The sequence below is a fragment of the Ruditapes philippinarum genome, unplaced genomic scaffold (assembly GCF_026571515.1).
Source record: "Ruditapes philippinarum isolate M1 unplaced genomic scaffold, ASM2657151v2 ctg363_1_1_1_1, whole genome shotgun sequence".
NCBI lineage: Eukaryota > Metazoa > Mollusca > Bivalvia > Venerida > Veneridae > Ruditapes > Ruditapes philippinarum.
Genome location: NW_026851633.1, coordinates 280,618 through 295,235, shown reverse-complemented (window position 1 = coordinate 295,235; position 14,618 = coordinate 280,618). Strand labels below are relative to the sequence as shown.

Sequence of the window (14,618 nt, the reverse complement as noted above, 5' to 3'; positions counted from 1 at the left end):
ATCATAGTAACGTATCTGTTTAGAAAGAGATTTGAGTACTGTTTAATATATATAACTAAATCTTCAACGAAAAAAACTTTGGTTTAAATAAGTAATACATGTTGTAGGAGACATGGCTAGGTTATTATGCACTGAGGTTTAAAAAACAGAAACATATAAATTTTAATTTTTATTTGGTTGCCCCTTCGTTGGCCTGTCAGAAGACAGATTTAATTGCTATGTGCCAAAATTTTGTTTATATATCGTTCATCAAAAATGCTCGTTAAACCCTATCCATAAGCGGCAAATCTAATTTTGGAACCGCGTCTAATATAAAAATTAACATTTTTAATTGGTCAAAAATTACAAAATTGTATATTTTTAGGAACAATACTCATCGGGCACGTCCCCTAAAATCGCGCACCAAGACCGCATTCGAAAGGGCGACTTGGCGAGCAAAGCACGCATAAATGTAAATTGTTAAATTTAATGTTTAATTTTCTAAGTGTTTTGGGATAAAAATTGCATTGTTCAGTAAGTTCACATTTTTCCTTGTATTATTTCAATTTATAAAATGCATTTCTATTTACATTTTTGTAACCTTTAAAATATTTAAATAGTTCTTCAAAAGACAGAGATATACTATTTTTAGTTCAAAAAATTTATGTTAAGGGCATATTAACTTTAAATTGTTATAATCGAAGTAATTCTGTTTGCTTATTGTTATTTACTGAAATTCATGTATTGTTATTGTAAGTCGGTTATCATTGTTTCAAATAACCGTTTAACTAGCTGTTTAGTAGGATTATTGTTGTCTACAAATAAACATAAGAACGAGTATATTGCACTGCAGAGTTTTACTTATCCCACGAACGACTTAAACGACTTTTACGGCTGCGCCGCGCACGGGCAGTCCCGTACAGTTATTGAACATTAATCAATTCCATAGTGAGAAGGATATTGAAGGTCATCCCAGAAAGTGAAAAGTTATTAAACACTTTCTTGGAATTGTTGACCCCAGTTATTGAAAACTTATTCAGTGAATATGGCTTCGGCAGAGAATCCAAGCGTTGCGGAAAAAAGAGCAAAATTAAAAGGATATAAATCAAGACTTGCTAAACTTTCGAAGGGTATGAGTTTACGCTTGAATGAGAAAGACAGTATCTCATATGTGCGTGATTTAAGGGAAGAAATAAATGAGTGCTGGAAGGAATTCGAAAATGAGCATGACAATCTAGAAATATTCTCACCTGAAGAACGATATGAAATTAAACGCTCACGCGACGTCACAAAGGCAGAATTGGAGTCATTATTAGTACGAGTTCAAGCATATATTGCTTCAAATAAAGATAGTTCGGCAACTTCAGTGAGTGAAAATGGAGGAAGCGGATTAACAGAAATCTCAAGATCATCCTCGAAGAGAAGACGTCAACTTGCACAGCTAAAATTGGATCAGACAAAAAAACGTCACGAGCTGCAGAGAAAAATGCAAGAGTTGAATATTCAACAGACAGAATTGCAGCGAGAACTTGAACTGCAATCAGCTCAAGACCAGTTAGCGAGGTCCGAGTTGGATGATGAAAGCGACTCTGGTTCGAGCCCGAGCGAACGCGTCCAAGAATCCGTTTTGCCTGAAAAGGCATTAAGCTCACAGGAAAAGGTGCAGGAGTACGTCGATCAACTCGCACAGACGAAGTTAGCTACAGAGACGGAGCCACTTGTACAGAGACCTTTTTGTGATGCAGAACTTTTCCAAGGACTTAAAGCAATGACCGTTAGTGTGCAGGAGAGTCTCAACCTGCCAAAACCTGAACTGTTTACATTTAATGGAAACCCGTCGGATTATGGTAAATTCATCTGTAATTTTGAGACAAATATAGAATCAAGGGTAAATGACAATAGGTTAAAACTAAGCTATCTAATTCAGTTTTGTCAAGGTGACGCTAAGCGTAGTATTGAGGATTGTGTTGTGTTGCCGACCGAGGAGGGATTCGAACGAGCGAAATCGATTTTAGAATCTAGGTATGGTAAGCCACATTTAGTTGCAAGATCACATGTAGAGAAATTAATCAATGGCAACAGTATAAGAAATAATGACATTAAGGGTCTCATGAATCTGTCTCTTGACATGGAAAAATGTCAGATCAATTTATCACAAGTAGGGTTCATGTCGGATCTTAATAACACTGAAAATCTAAGAAAAATTGTTCGCAGATTACCTTTTAATATTAGGTCGAAATGGGTCGAGCGAGCAAGCCGCTTAATTGAGCAGGGAATCGAACCATCATTTGATGATCTTCTTACCTTTGTAAAAGAGAGGGCCACAGTTGCAAATACTATGTACGGCCATGACCTGCATTATGAGTCAAAATCTGTTCAAGTTAGGAAACCTCAAATGACCTCTCCCCCGCGCGAGAAATTTGTAACTCTATCCACTAGCTCTAGCAATAAATTTCTAGGTAACGGTCTACCACAGAAACGCTCTGCGTGTTTATCTTGTGTATACTGCAGAGAGGGTCATAAACTCATTGATTGTCCGAAGTTTAAATTGATTGACCTTAAGGAAAAGTTGAATGTTGTCAGAATGCACAAAATGTGCGAGAACTGTCTAAACTTTAAACACTCTGCTAAATTCTGTCGCAAAAATAGTCTTTGTGAAGTTTCGGGTTGCAAAGAGAAGCATCATACTATGTTGCATGATGAAATTAGGCATGTTGAATATAATAATGGACAGAGTAATTGCTGTAATGTTTCACAGTTAGGTAGTAAACGTAATCGGGTGAGTTTACGGATCGTCCCTGTAGTAGTACAAAATGGTAACAAACAGGTGAAAACGTACGCCTTGCTCGACGAAGGTAGTGACGTAACACTCTGCAGTGATGAGCTTGTTAGGAAATTGGGAGCCGTAGGTATACGCCGTGAGTTTACTATTACAACAGTAAATCAGTCTACTGAAAGGAAAAGGGGCTTAGAAGTACAGTTTAAGGTAAGTTCTTTAGATAAAAGGGAAACCTTAGATTTAAATAAAGTATGGTCAGTGCGTAAAATGCCCATATCTCTGGATTCATTGCCCGATCGTAGAGAGGTAAGTAAGTGGAGACATTTAGATGGTATTGACTTACCGCAGATAAGCGAAGGGCAAGTTGAACTATTGATAGGTAGTGATGTACCTGAAGCCTTCTGGGTAGAGGAAGAAAGGCGAGGAAGAAGAGGCGAGCCTTATGCTATACGATCGCTCTTGGGGTGGAGCATTATAGGACCCGCAGGTAAGAGTACACTGCAAACGGCTGTCAATGTAAATTTTCAGCAAAGCCTGAGCGTGCATGACCAGATTGATAAACTATGGAATACCGATTTTCCGGACATGAAACTTGATAGTGGTGTAGGCATGTCGCAAGAAGACCGCCGTGCACGCTCATTGATGGAAAATTCGATTACTCTTGAAAATGGTCACTACAAGTTAGGTCTCCCATGGCGGGACAAGGGTGTTCATTTACCAAACAATAAATCAATGGCTCTCAAACGATTCGATCATTTAAAGAGAAAACTTGGTAAAAACGAGGAGTTATACACCCTTTACAAGAACACTATGGAAGGCTATATTGAACAGGGTTATGCTGAACGGTTACTTGAGACTGGTCTAAACGATGATAGGCGCGTGTGGTACCTTCCTCATCACCCTGTGATAAATCCAAAGAAACCTAATAAGGTAAGAATTGTTTTCGATTGTGCAGCAAAGTTTAGGGGCACTTCCTTGAACGATAACTTGCTGCAAGGTCCCGATTATATGAATAGCATAGTCGGGGTACTTATGCGTTTTAGGCAGAAACCTGTAGCCTTAGTGGCCGATATTGAGGCAATGTTTCATCAGGTAAAGGTCAAAGACAGTGATAAAGATGCGCTGAGGTTTCTATGGTGGCCGAATGGGGACATTAGTAAAGAACCGATAGAATACTGTATGAACGTGCACCTATTCGGAGCTACCTCGTCACCTAGCTGTGCTGCATTTAGCCTGAAACGTACAGCTAGAGATAACTCTCACGCATTCAGTGATGAAACCGTCGGTACCATAGAACGTAATTTCTACGTCGATGATCTTTTGAAGTCGGTATCTGACGAAAAGGTAGGTATTAAACTTGCCCGTGAACTTAGGGAAATTCTCTCTTTAGGCGGATTTAGATTAACCAAGTGGGTTTCTAATAGCCCAGATGTATTAAGTTCGATACCCGAGACGGAAAGGGCTGAATCTACTACCAGACTTGACATTGAAATAGATGCAGCGCTTGAGAAGACACTTGGGCTACAATGGTATGTAGAAAGAGACTGCTTCGTTTTTGATGTCAATTTGCAAGACAAGGGTTATACAAGAAGAGGTATATTGTCTGTAGCAAGTTCGTTATATGACCCATTGGGATTGGTCGCACCTGTTACTCTGATACCAAAATTAGTATTACAGAATGCTTGCAGACAAAGATTAGGCTGGGACGAAAAGATATCTGAAGCTGATGCAGAATGCTGGTCCCACTGGCTAGCCAGTCTGTCGGAATTGTCAAAGGTGAGTATTGAGAGATGTCTAGAACCGATTGCGTTAGATAGACATTCTACTAAGACTGAGCTTCATATATTTAGCGATGCATCGGAAAAGGCGTACGGCTCAGCAGCATATTTAAAGGTGTACGATGCATCTGGCAACATCAAATGTAGTTTGATTATAGGGAAATCCAGGCTTGCTCCAATCAAGACACTGTCCATACCGAGGCTCGAGTTGGCTGCAGCGGTGCTGGCAGTCAAGTTGTATCAACTCGTGACTCAAGAACTGGACATAGAAATTCATGACACCATTTTCTGGACAGACTCTATGATCGTACTAGGCTACATAAATAATGTCAAGAAGCGTTTTAAGACGTTTGTGGCGAATAGACTGTCATATATACATGATGTTACGACGCCAAAGGATTGGAGGTATGTACCGTCAAAGTTAAATCCTGCCGATCTTGCCTCTAGAGGATTTTATCCTTATGATACGGATAAACTGTCATTCTGGTTAAATGGCCCAAACTTTATATTGAAGGACCGAATTAGTTGGCCAGAAATTGTTACGAACCTTCCTGTTTCTGATGGTGATATCGATGTGAAACCGGAAGTAAATGTCAATCTATCACAAGGTAAGCAATGTAAGGAAATCAATAACTTACTAACCAAATATTCCAACTGGCACAAACTTCAGCGAGCAGTGGGCTGGTTACTTAGGTTCAAAACTTATCTTGTAAAAAGATACTTGCGCGGTAACAAGGTATCTTATGCTGCATCAAAATACCTTACCATAAATAAAATTAAAGCAGCAAAATCCGCTGTCTTCAAGCTACTACAAATAAAAATATATGAAAACAAAATAAGAAGTGTCATACAGGCAGGTAATGTATCTAAATCAAGTTCACTTGTCAGATTAAATCCGGTATATACCAATGGTTTATTAAGAGTAGGTGGGCGATTACAAAACTCGCTCATCAACAAAGCCGCTAAACATCCTATAATTCTTCCTAGCTCTCATCATGTTACCAAAGTCTTAATAAGGAACTTCCACAAAAGGAATGCACACATGGGTACTCTACATGTCCTCTCTCTTATAAGGCAAAAATACTAAATTGTTCAAGAACACAGAGCGGTAAAGTCTGTATTGAACCGGTGTCTTGAATGTAAACAAAATAACCATCGTCCTAAAACACAGCAAATGGGTCAACTACCAAAAAAGAAACTTATGCCTAATAAAGCACCATTCACGTACGTCGGTGTCAATTATTTTGGCCCAATGACCGTGAAATCCGAAAAACGGCATTTAAAAAGGTATGGTTGTTTATTTACTTGTTTAACTACGAAAGCAGTGCACATCAAAATTGCCCATAGCTTGGATACTGATTCATTCATCTGTGCACTTCAACAATTTATCGGCCGTAAAGGCAATCCTAAAAAAATCTTCAGCAATAATGAAACGAATTTCGTGTCAGGTAAAAAGGTATTAAAAAATAGTATTAAGCTATGAAATAATGGTCAACTGACGAAATTCTGTCAGCAGCGTAAAATCAAATGGCATTTCAATCCGCCATATGCACCACATATGGGTGGCGTCTGGGAACGGCTTGTAAGGTCCGCCAAAACAGCATTAAAATCTGTCATTCGCGAACAACTTCTCAACAACGAAGCGCTGTTAACCTTGGTGGTAAAGATAGAAAAAATTCTCAATAATCAACCAATCACTCAGGTAAGTAGTGATCCAAGGGATCCGGAGCCTTTATCACCCAATAAACTGCTGATAATGCGAACAAACGCGTCCTTTCCACCAGGTCTGTTCGACAAGCATGATATCTACTGTAGGCGCTGGTGGAGACAGGTACAGTATTTAGCAAATTTATTTTGGAAAAGATGGACGCGGGAATATTTATCGAATTTACAGGTAAGGCAGAAATGGTATACACAGCAGAGAAGCGTGGCCGTCAACGACCTTGTACTTGTATGCAACGAGCCTTCGTTGCGGGGTCAGTGGCCTTTAGGCCTCGTTCTTGATGTAAGTAAGGGACGTGATGGACTTGTGCGGTCATGCAAGGTAAAAGTAAATGGCTCAATTAAGGTTAGACCGATCACAACTTTGTGTCTGTTAGAACGCCATGTCCTGTAGTTCGTTGTCGTAGAATCGTATGTGTATTATTAGTATATTGTAGTTATAAGTATATCGTAGATAGTTTGTGTATTTTGAAGTTGCTGTTTAGTGCCTCTTTCTCGCAGCCTTGTCTCCTTAAGATTGCATAATTTGAATGAGCTCTATGGAAGGCTCATTGAGGGGCGGTGTAGGAGACATGGCTAGGTCATCATGCACTGAGGTTCGAGAAACAGAGACATATAGATTTCAATTTTTATCTGGTTGCCCCTTCGTTGGCCTGTTCAGTGATACAAGTACATTGGAGAATTCTCTTAATGTACCGTTTGCAGGTCTAAACTGTGTCAAAATCTTGTTTATATATTCGATTCAATAAATTTTGTACTTTTTACGCTCCTGCGCGGTGTTGCAACCATCGAATGCCTATCCACACAGCGTAAGCGAGCGAGACTATAGCAGTACAGGCAAATCCTAACCTTATTCTGCTATTATTTCTCCCGCCGTTTTTCCCATCTCTCTACCCAGTTATAAATGAGTACATTTAATAATTAAAAACATTTTAATTGGGTACCTCAAATAACTAAATTCAACTCAATTAAAATGTTTTATATTTTAAGTTTCCCTTTCGCTTTATATTTGAACCTATACCTCATCGGGCCCACGTGGTACCCACTTTCACCTACAACCCATATCTGTCAACCACCCTAAGTACCGGCATCCTACAAGGCCTGTACTTGGCGATGCACACCACTCATAAATATGTCTACTGTGTAAAAATCTTTAATACTGGTTTTAATTTTTCTAAGTTTTGGGCCAATGAATAAAAAAAATTTTCGAGAGGATAAATTTGGCCTACTTAGTAATATGTATCACCCTATCTGTTACTCCATTATGTCTTTTTTATTAAATTTTAAAAATGCCGTTTTCCTTTTCATACTTTACAAAAAGTATTATCTATACTGCATAACTCATTTAATATTATCAAATGTTTAGTATTCCTTTTTTCCAAAAACAGACCCGCAGTTTGATCTATATTTTTAGTGTAGTTCAAAATAATAAATCTTGAATTTATAGGCGTGCCTTTATTTTAATATATAAGTATGAACTTTTAATAACGACGTATACCAGTTATTCAGCACTTTCTGTCCCATGACTTTTATTTTGTTTCAATATATACACATAAGAATTAATTTAACTGTCGAGTAGATTAGGTGTTTGTATCGTCCGTTAGTTCTAATCCACTTTTCAAGAATCTAGACCCCGATCTTAAAACTAAGCCTGCGTTACGTTTTTTTTTATACCATATGTTATTTTTTGACTCCTACAACTCCTTAGTAATAAAATAAAAACGATTTAAATTCCCACTTGCCAATAATTCATGTAAAGCCTTATTCCACCGATCCACAACTTTAAACATACTTTTACGCTCCGCTAGCCTGCTCAGCGCTTAAACGTGACCCGTCTCAACGCTCATCAGTGTAAAAAATACATAGTAATAACAGCAATATTCTTTGTTGTATTGCCAATAATATGGACGCACCTAGTAAATTGAATATGTAATTAATTAACAACTAATTTAAGAGAGAACACGTTATATATTTTTCAATCATGGAGAATGCCACACCAGTTAGGTTTCTAAAAATTATTATGCCCAATGCTTTTTCTGTCCCTTAATCCAAGACTAAACTCCTCTCAATAAATGCGTAAATAGACCTAGAAAAACCTACTTACCAATTTTTTTGTGGCCCAGATATTGAGCAGAGAATGTTGTGACAGCAGCAGTGTATATGGAATGTTGTTTAATTCTATAAAAGTGTTAGACGTATTGTCCTTATTAAGGCACATTTTGTTGGCATTTTCGACAACATGTAACTTTCCTTAAGTTTAATTAATTTTAACTCTTGGACAATTAATGAAGTTATGACCCTGTTTTCGCACTGTTACTGACTATTATTTTGATTAAGATGTACGATAGAATTAACATTACGAGATATCTATCATATCACCAGAAGATAAACACCAAACAGCAAGGAACCGAAGTTTCTGTGGGATTTAGAGCCCGAGAATATAACAATCTAAGAGATATTATAATGAATAAAATAATCTAAGAACATTGCATGGCAGTAGAAGATATAACACCAATATCCTCAGCGAACTGGCAAGTTGCAAGCGGTATGAGTATTCATTATTATGTAGAAAACCTAATATAAATTCTAGCTAATAAACATTATTGACACAAAGAAGAATGCGGAACTTTTATTATTCTTTATCTTGAGTAGGCTTCCATTCTATGTTCTCTTAACGCAGTCCCACCAAATTGTATTGGTATAATGCTACTAGTTTGCGCCCTTTCATCATAAAACTCTACAAAAAAGGCTAAGAAAAGAATAATTTAAATGATGATTATTGATTTCCTCGTGCGTTAATTTAATAAGCTAGTACAATTGTACTTCGTCCAGATCCATCACCATAAATTAGAGTTAAGATATCACCAGGTTGATATTTTTAAGACAGTTAATCAATTTTTTTAATCCACTAATCTGTGTATCCCAGTAGGATGTGTCCAATATATTTAATGTTGAATACAGAACACTTGAATTGATACCTTACCCCTATCGATATTGTTTATTATAGATTTCCATCCTTAAGCAGGTGTATATATTCATGTCAAGAGACAAGATTTGAACTCTTTAACTGTTAATATTTGTATTAATATCGACTGCTATGCCTATTGGTACCCATAATTTATAAGTTATGGAACATTTTAACAATATTATTTATTGTCATCCTTATAGATGGGATGTCTTACCATACCTAGATTTTAATTGTATTGGTTGACACTATGCTTGTAATGTATATTATTCTATCTTAACATGAAGTGATCTTCATCCAGCTTGCCAAATCTCACCCAACACTAATCCTGAAGAACGTAATAACTAACGTTCTTTATTGAAGCGATGCGACAACTCTAATTTCGTAAAACTCTATAATCAGTAACTGAATTAGATACTTAGATTAAAGTGCCTACTTATTGCCTGTGTATAATAGTGAGTCGCTTTTCTAATTCGTATGATATGATTCCTAATGTAAATAATATTCTATCAGTCTATAGTACTACCTAAAGCTAATTGTACACAAAGTAATCACGGGTTTCAAAATAGTAAACAGTTTTCTATTCTTGTACTAATCCTCGCATTGTTGTAACTTAAAGTATCTATTTGCATGCCACAATATTACATGATTTATTGGTGATAATAGTTATATAACCAGCTCTACTTTGGGTATACAAATGTCTGCATTACTAGACTCTACACTAAAAACAAAGTCCGGGTGTATACAATTAATTCGCAAAAATTTCATAATCGTTCCATCTCTGTATGAAGCTTAACTTGCTAATTGACAGAGTTTAAGTGAGACTACAATTCATGGCCATCATATATGAACGTTCAATGATATTTCTTAATTTTGCGCCTCTTGGTATTTTGTCTTCACCGTATTCACATTGTGATCTGTGTAAGTTATCTCTCTGGTGCTCAGAAACTCATGATTTCGCTTTTTACTTTATGCTAACTATTACTTGAACTCATATAAACTCTTTCTATTACTGAATATTTGGTGATCTAATTTGGATTCATCATGAATCGTTTTTGAAACTGCAAAAATTTATGTATTGATGAGAATAAATCTGATTAATCTTTCTTTCAATTAGACTCTTTTGTTTCGCAGTTACGTGCTTGGTTGTTATATGACGTTTAGATTTAATTTATTTTAATTATTTATTGAACCACAAATGTTTCCTGTTTGTTGCAAGTTAATTACTTCTCATTTTCTGAGATGTACCGTACTCTTGCAAATTTTTGTTAATATTGTCTCACTTTATTATATCATTCTTAAACGTGTAACCTTAGCGCGAACCTTATCTATTCCTACTATCTGAAAGGCAAAAATATACTTAAATTGCTGAAAGTCTGTTTAGACTACAATAATGAGCTCTCTATATTCTAATGTGCTTGTGAGCGTGCGACTAGTGGGAAGCGTGCGTGTCCTAATATTCCCAAATATATAAATTTTCTATAATGATGGGTGAAAAACTATAATTTTAGAATTGTTAGTGCCTTAATTCTCTGAATAATATAATTAATTAGAAACTGTCGTTCATAACACTTAATTGTGTATTCATATTCATAATACCTATGAAAATACGACAAGAATAATTTACTTAAGGTTTATTATTAAATACCTGTATTAAGTCTGCTTTAAACATATGTTGAATACTCGCTTACCGAAAGTTTGTAGTAGTCGATAGCTCGTGTGCAATTTATGTCCTCTATTTCTATTTATATTTATGCGATCTTAATAATTCTGCTGCAATCCACTTTCGTATTTGTTCATGTGTACTGCAGAGACTGTGAATTCATCTGCGAAAGTAAGATTTAACAAAATAGAACGTGATCTTTTTCCTATGAGAAAATAGAAAAACAATAAATGCCAAAAGAATAATCTCAATAAAACTTTCCTCACGTAATCTGACTCAAGCATAGAACTCTTCTATATATCATACCTCCCTAACCCATATCAGACAAAGTGTCAAGATTGACGTAATCTGAATAACAACGTAAAACATGTACAAGCGTAACTGCCCAAGCGTCTCGCCCAGGTTGCCTTATAAATGTCTTAGTCTAATTTTGTGTTAGCAATTTCCGCACCTTTGTTAAGAAGTTTAAGAGTTTGATAAAGATAAACCGACTATACAAAGCTCCTCGGTGTGCGAGGGTGATGTGCTCTGACACATTTTCAATTTTCACTTCAAATGTATCCGATTTCATTACCCAAGATACACTATCCTAGGTGTATACTCAACAGATTGTTGAATGTGTCCTAAGCTGCTCCAGAAACATGCATATGTGCCTCTCACCAGTAACCTTCATTTCTTGTATGTTTGAATACTTAATTTCTATGGCATTATACTGGCCAAGTTCTTAATCTCAGCATGTTATAAACGTGTTGTAATCTAGACATCCACCAGGATACTTTAGAACAATAAGAGAGTGATCGACTACCAGCCATTTATCTCCTACTCCCCGATTATAACAATGTATTAAAGTCAATAATGCCCTTACTATTACAAATATAACCTTAGTTCTTGAATCAAAATTACAAGTATATCTCTGTCTCTTGAAAACTATTATTCTATAATTGTTGTTTTCCAGTGAGAGTATTTGAGGTCTATCACACCCCTACAACAAGATATTTTGATAAAATAGAGTGTATACAAATCACAACTTTTATAAATTAGAAATTAAATATAGATTACATGGAAAAAGATGGAAAGAAAAGACCTTATATTATTTTAGACAATAGCAAAATAGCCACAAAACTACCCAAAAACAAGACCACTATCCTCATACACACCATATTAAACACTTACTTTGTTATTGATACAATTTTTACAATATCAAATATTAACTACCACAATCCTAAGCCTCTGTAAATAGCCCTGCTTTTGCTCGCCAAGTCGCTGCACAACACTTTTCGAATGCTCATAGTGTCGTCTTAATACCGGGCTCGCGATTAGAATTACGTAATTGGCGATCGCGTTTGTTCAACTATATGCCGTTTGAAAAGAAGCTAATCCGCTGTTCATTACTGAGTAGATACCCATATCAGCTATAAGTATTCACTCTATCGTTTAAAGACAATTTGTCAAGACAAATGTTACAAATTAAAAATATTGTGTATAAATTTTACATTTTAAAGCAGGTTAGTATATAGACTGCCAGCGATTCCAAAATTATAGATTTGCTTACCATCGTCTTTAAATAGCGAATTAGCTCGATAATTCAATTGTTCAGCGTGTGAGCATTTTGATGAAAGGAAAAAAGATTAAATTGAAACAATAACAATTGTAAGTTCATGGTTTTACACATACCAACCCATATGAGTGATTTAATCAATACAATTTATCATAGTGACCACTACTTGAGCAAGTTAAAATACTTCTTACTAGAGACAAGGACCGAGAGCAGCGAGAACCAATGAGGGCACACCCAAAAATAACAATTAAATAATATATCAGAATGTTGTTCTGTTGATTTTTTTTAAAAACCTCAAGTGCATAATATATAGGCTTTAACACTAATGTCTTGCATAACTATATCAATGTGTTCTTTAATCTATATTATTTGAGTGTTAAAGCGAACAACAGTATAATTTTTTCGTTGAAGATTTAGTTTTTTTGACCTCACATATCATAAAACTCATTCACCGTCACCTCTGCGTTCCTGAGCGTATATAACCATACATCTCACATAATGGATAACAGATTGACATTTGTTAACTTATGTATGTTTATAACTTTAATCCCAATCACAACGCATTAATGTTATAATTTCAGATATCTGCAATAAAAATTTAGAACTAAAAATCCACATATTAGTATGTGTTGTTTTTATTCAGCATATTATTCTGTGTCCAACATGCGAAGCCATTAATCTGAGAGTTCTATAAAAAAATACATGCGTGATGTTTCTTTCCTGTTTTTCAACATTTATTTCTAGAAAACTCAACTAATCCTTGAAGTTTCAAAATATCCATGATATCACATTTCAGTGATTTACAATAAGGAATTAATTGCGCAAATCAAAAGACGGGTATAGCGAATGGAATAATCACATCGCTCCTACATACTGTATTCGATTAATATACTCAATGTCAACTCAATTTAAAATAAATCCACGATCATTGCAAATATTTTTTGATGACAAATAAAAGCCAATGCAGATTATATATTGATATAAACTATAAGGTATATAATTATAAACATTCTAAACAGATATATCCTCCGTATAAACGTTAATACTTGTGTCTATAACCAAATATACATTTAATATTCTGTTCCACCTTAAATAACCTTAATCTATCTCTAGCAGTAGTAAATATAGTACACTATTAGCATGTTTGTCCATTAATATTATTATATTATATATTTTTTGTATTCAAGTTTCAATAATCTGTGTAGATATTAGAGTGTGCGATAAACATGCTGATTCTCTTAACTTTTATTATATCAAAAGCTTATACTTCTCTCAAGGCTTATTTGTTATTAAAATAGCAAAATGTAAGCAAGAAGTATTTTTACTCTAAAAAGCAACATAAGAAAAAGATCGTTCAGGAAAATGGCCAATAAGTAACTTTTTTTTGTATTCTATTCAAGTACATTAAAAGTAGAATGCTTTTTGGAAATAAACAATAAAAGCGTTTCTGAGGCATAATGGGCCTTTACTGCTACCAGAACCAATGTCTCTGTCTCAACCTCTTTCACGCATGATTACATGAAGATGTAACCCAGTATGTTCTTAATGTACTCAATACTCCGCAGACAAAATATATTATCATAATTTTTATATTGACACAAGAAAATTAAATGATATCATTTTCATAAATTAGCATAGTTTTATTATAAGAAAATATTTTAAAAAGATATTTAAACCATTTAGCTATGAGAATTATGTGGAAAAATGGCTCAAATTGCTTACATAGCAAACGTTTAAGAAAACGGTATAAATTGAGGAAGTATGCATACAAAACATTTAGAATGTATGTCCATTTGAAAGGTAATAATGCATGATGCATAGATATCTAGACTTTTGACAAAGATAAACGTTTTTCAGTGTATCCATTGGAAATAGTCTTTAGCAAATGTACAGTATTATAGATTCGTCTAGAAATGCAATTTTACAATTTTACAATTTTAATTACAATTTTCATTTAAAATCAAATAAATATTATTAGCTTCCATGACAAAGAGCATTTTGTTACCACCATCTTTATGTATTTTTATGCGTGCAGGGCATATTCTAACATCTTTAACGTTGTTGATGCCATAATATCAGATTGCCCTGTTGCTTTTAGAAGTCATACTAATACGATTGGTAGGGATATATTTGAGACTGGTAGGGATATATTTGAGACTGGTAGGGATATATAT

The 14,618-nt window shown here is 35.2% G+C and overlaps 2 protein-coding genes across 3 annotated transcripts in view; one reads left to right on the top strand and one right to left on the bottom strand.

Annotated features, from left to right (window-relative positions):
* The window catches only part of LOC132722763 (uncharacterized), a 451,280-nt gene that overhangs the window by 311,267 nt on the left and 125,395 nt on the right, over positions 1-14,618 (bottom strand). The gene's annotated exons all lie outside the window — the stretch shown is intronic.
* LOC132720691 (uncharacterized) lies at positions 1,025-6,540 on the top strand. Its single transcript, XM_060704910.1, has 2 exons — positions 1,025-5,144; positions 6,431-6,540. The coding sequence occupies exons 1-2, from the start codon at positions 1,025-1,027 to the stop codon at positions 6,538-6,540; spliced, it is 4,230 nt and encodes a 1,409-aa protein (XP_060560893.1).

Excerpts from the sequence above, each read along its gene's own strand:
- LOC132720691 (XM_060704910.1), top strand. The coding sequence starts at position 1,025 with ATGGCTTCGGCAGAGAATCCAAGCGTTGCGGAAAAAAGAGCAAAATTA. Across the intron at positions 5,145-6,430 it reads AAATGTCAATCTATCACAAG|GTAAGGCAGAAATGGTATAC; the intron begins GTAAGCAATGTA and ends TCGAATTTACAG.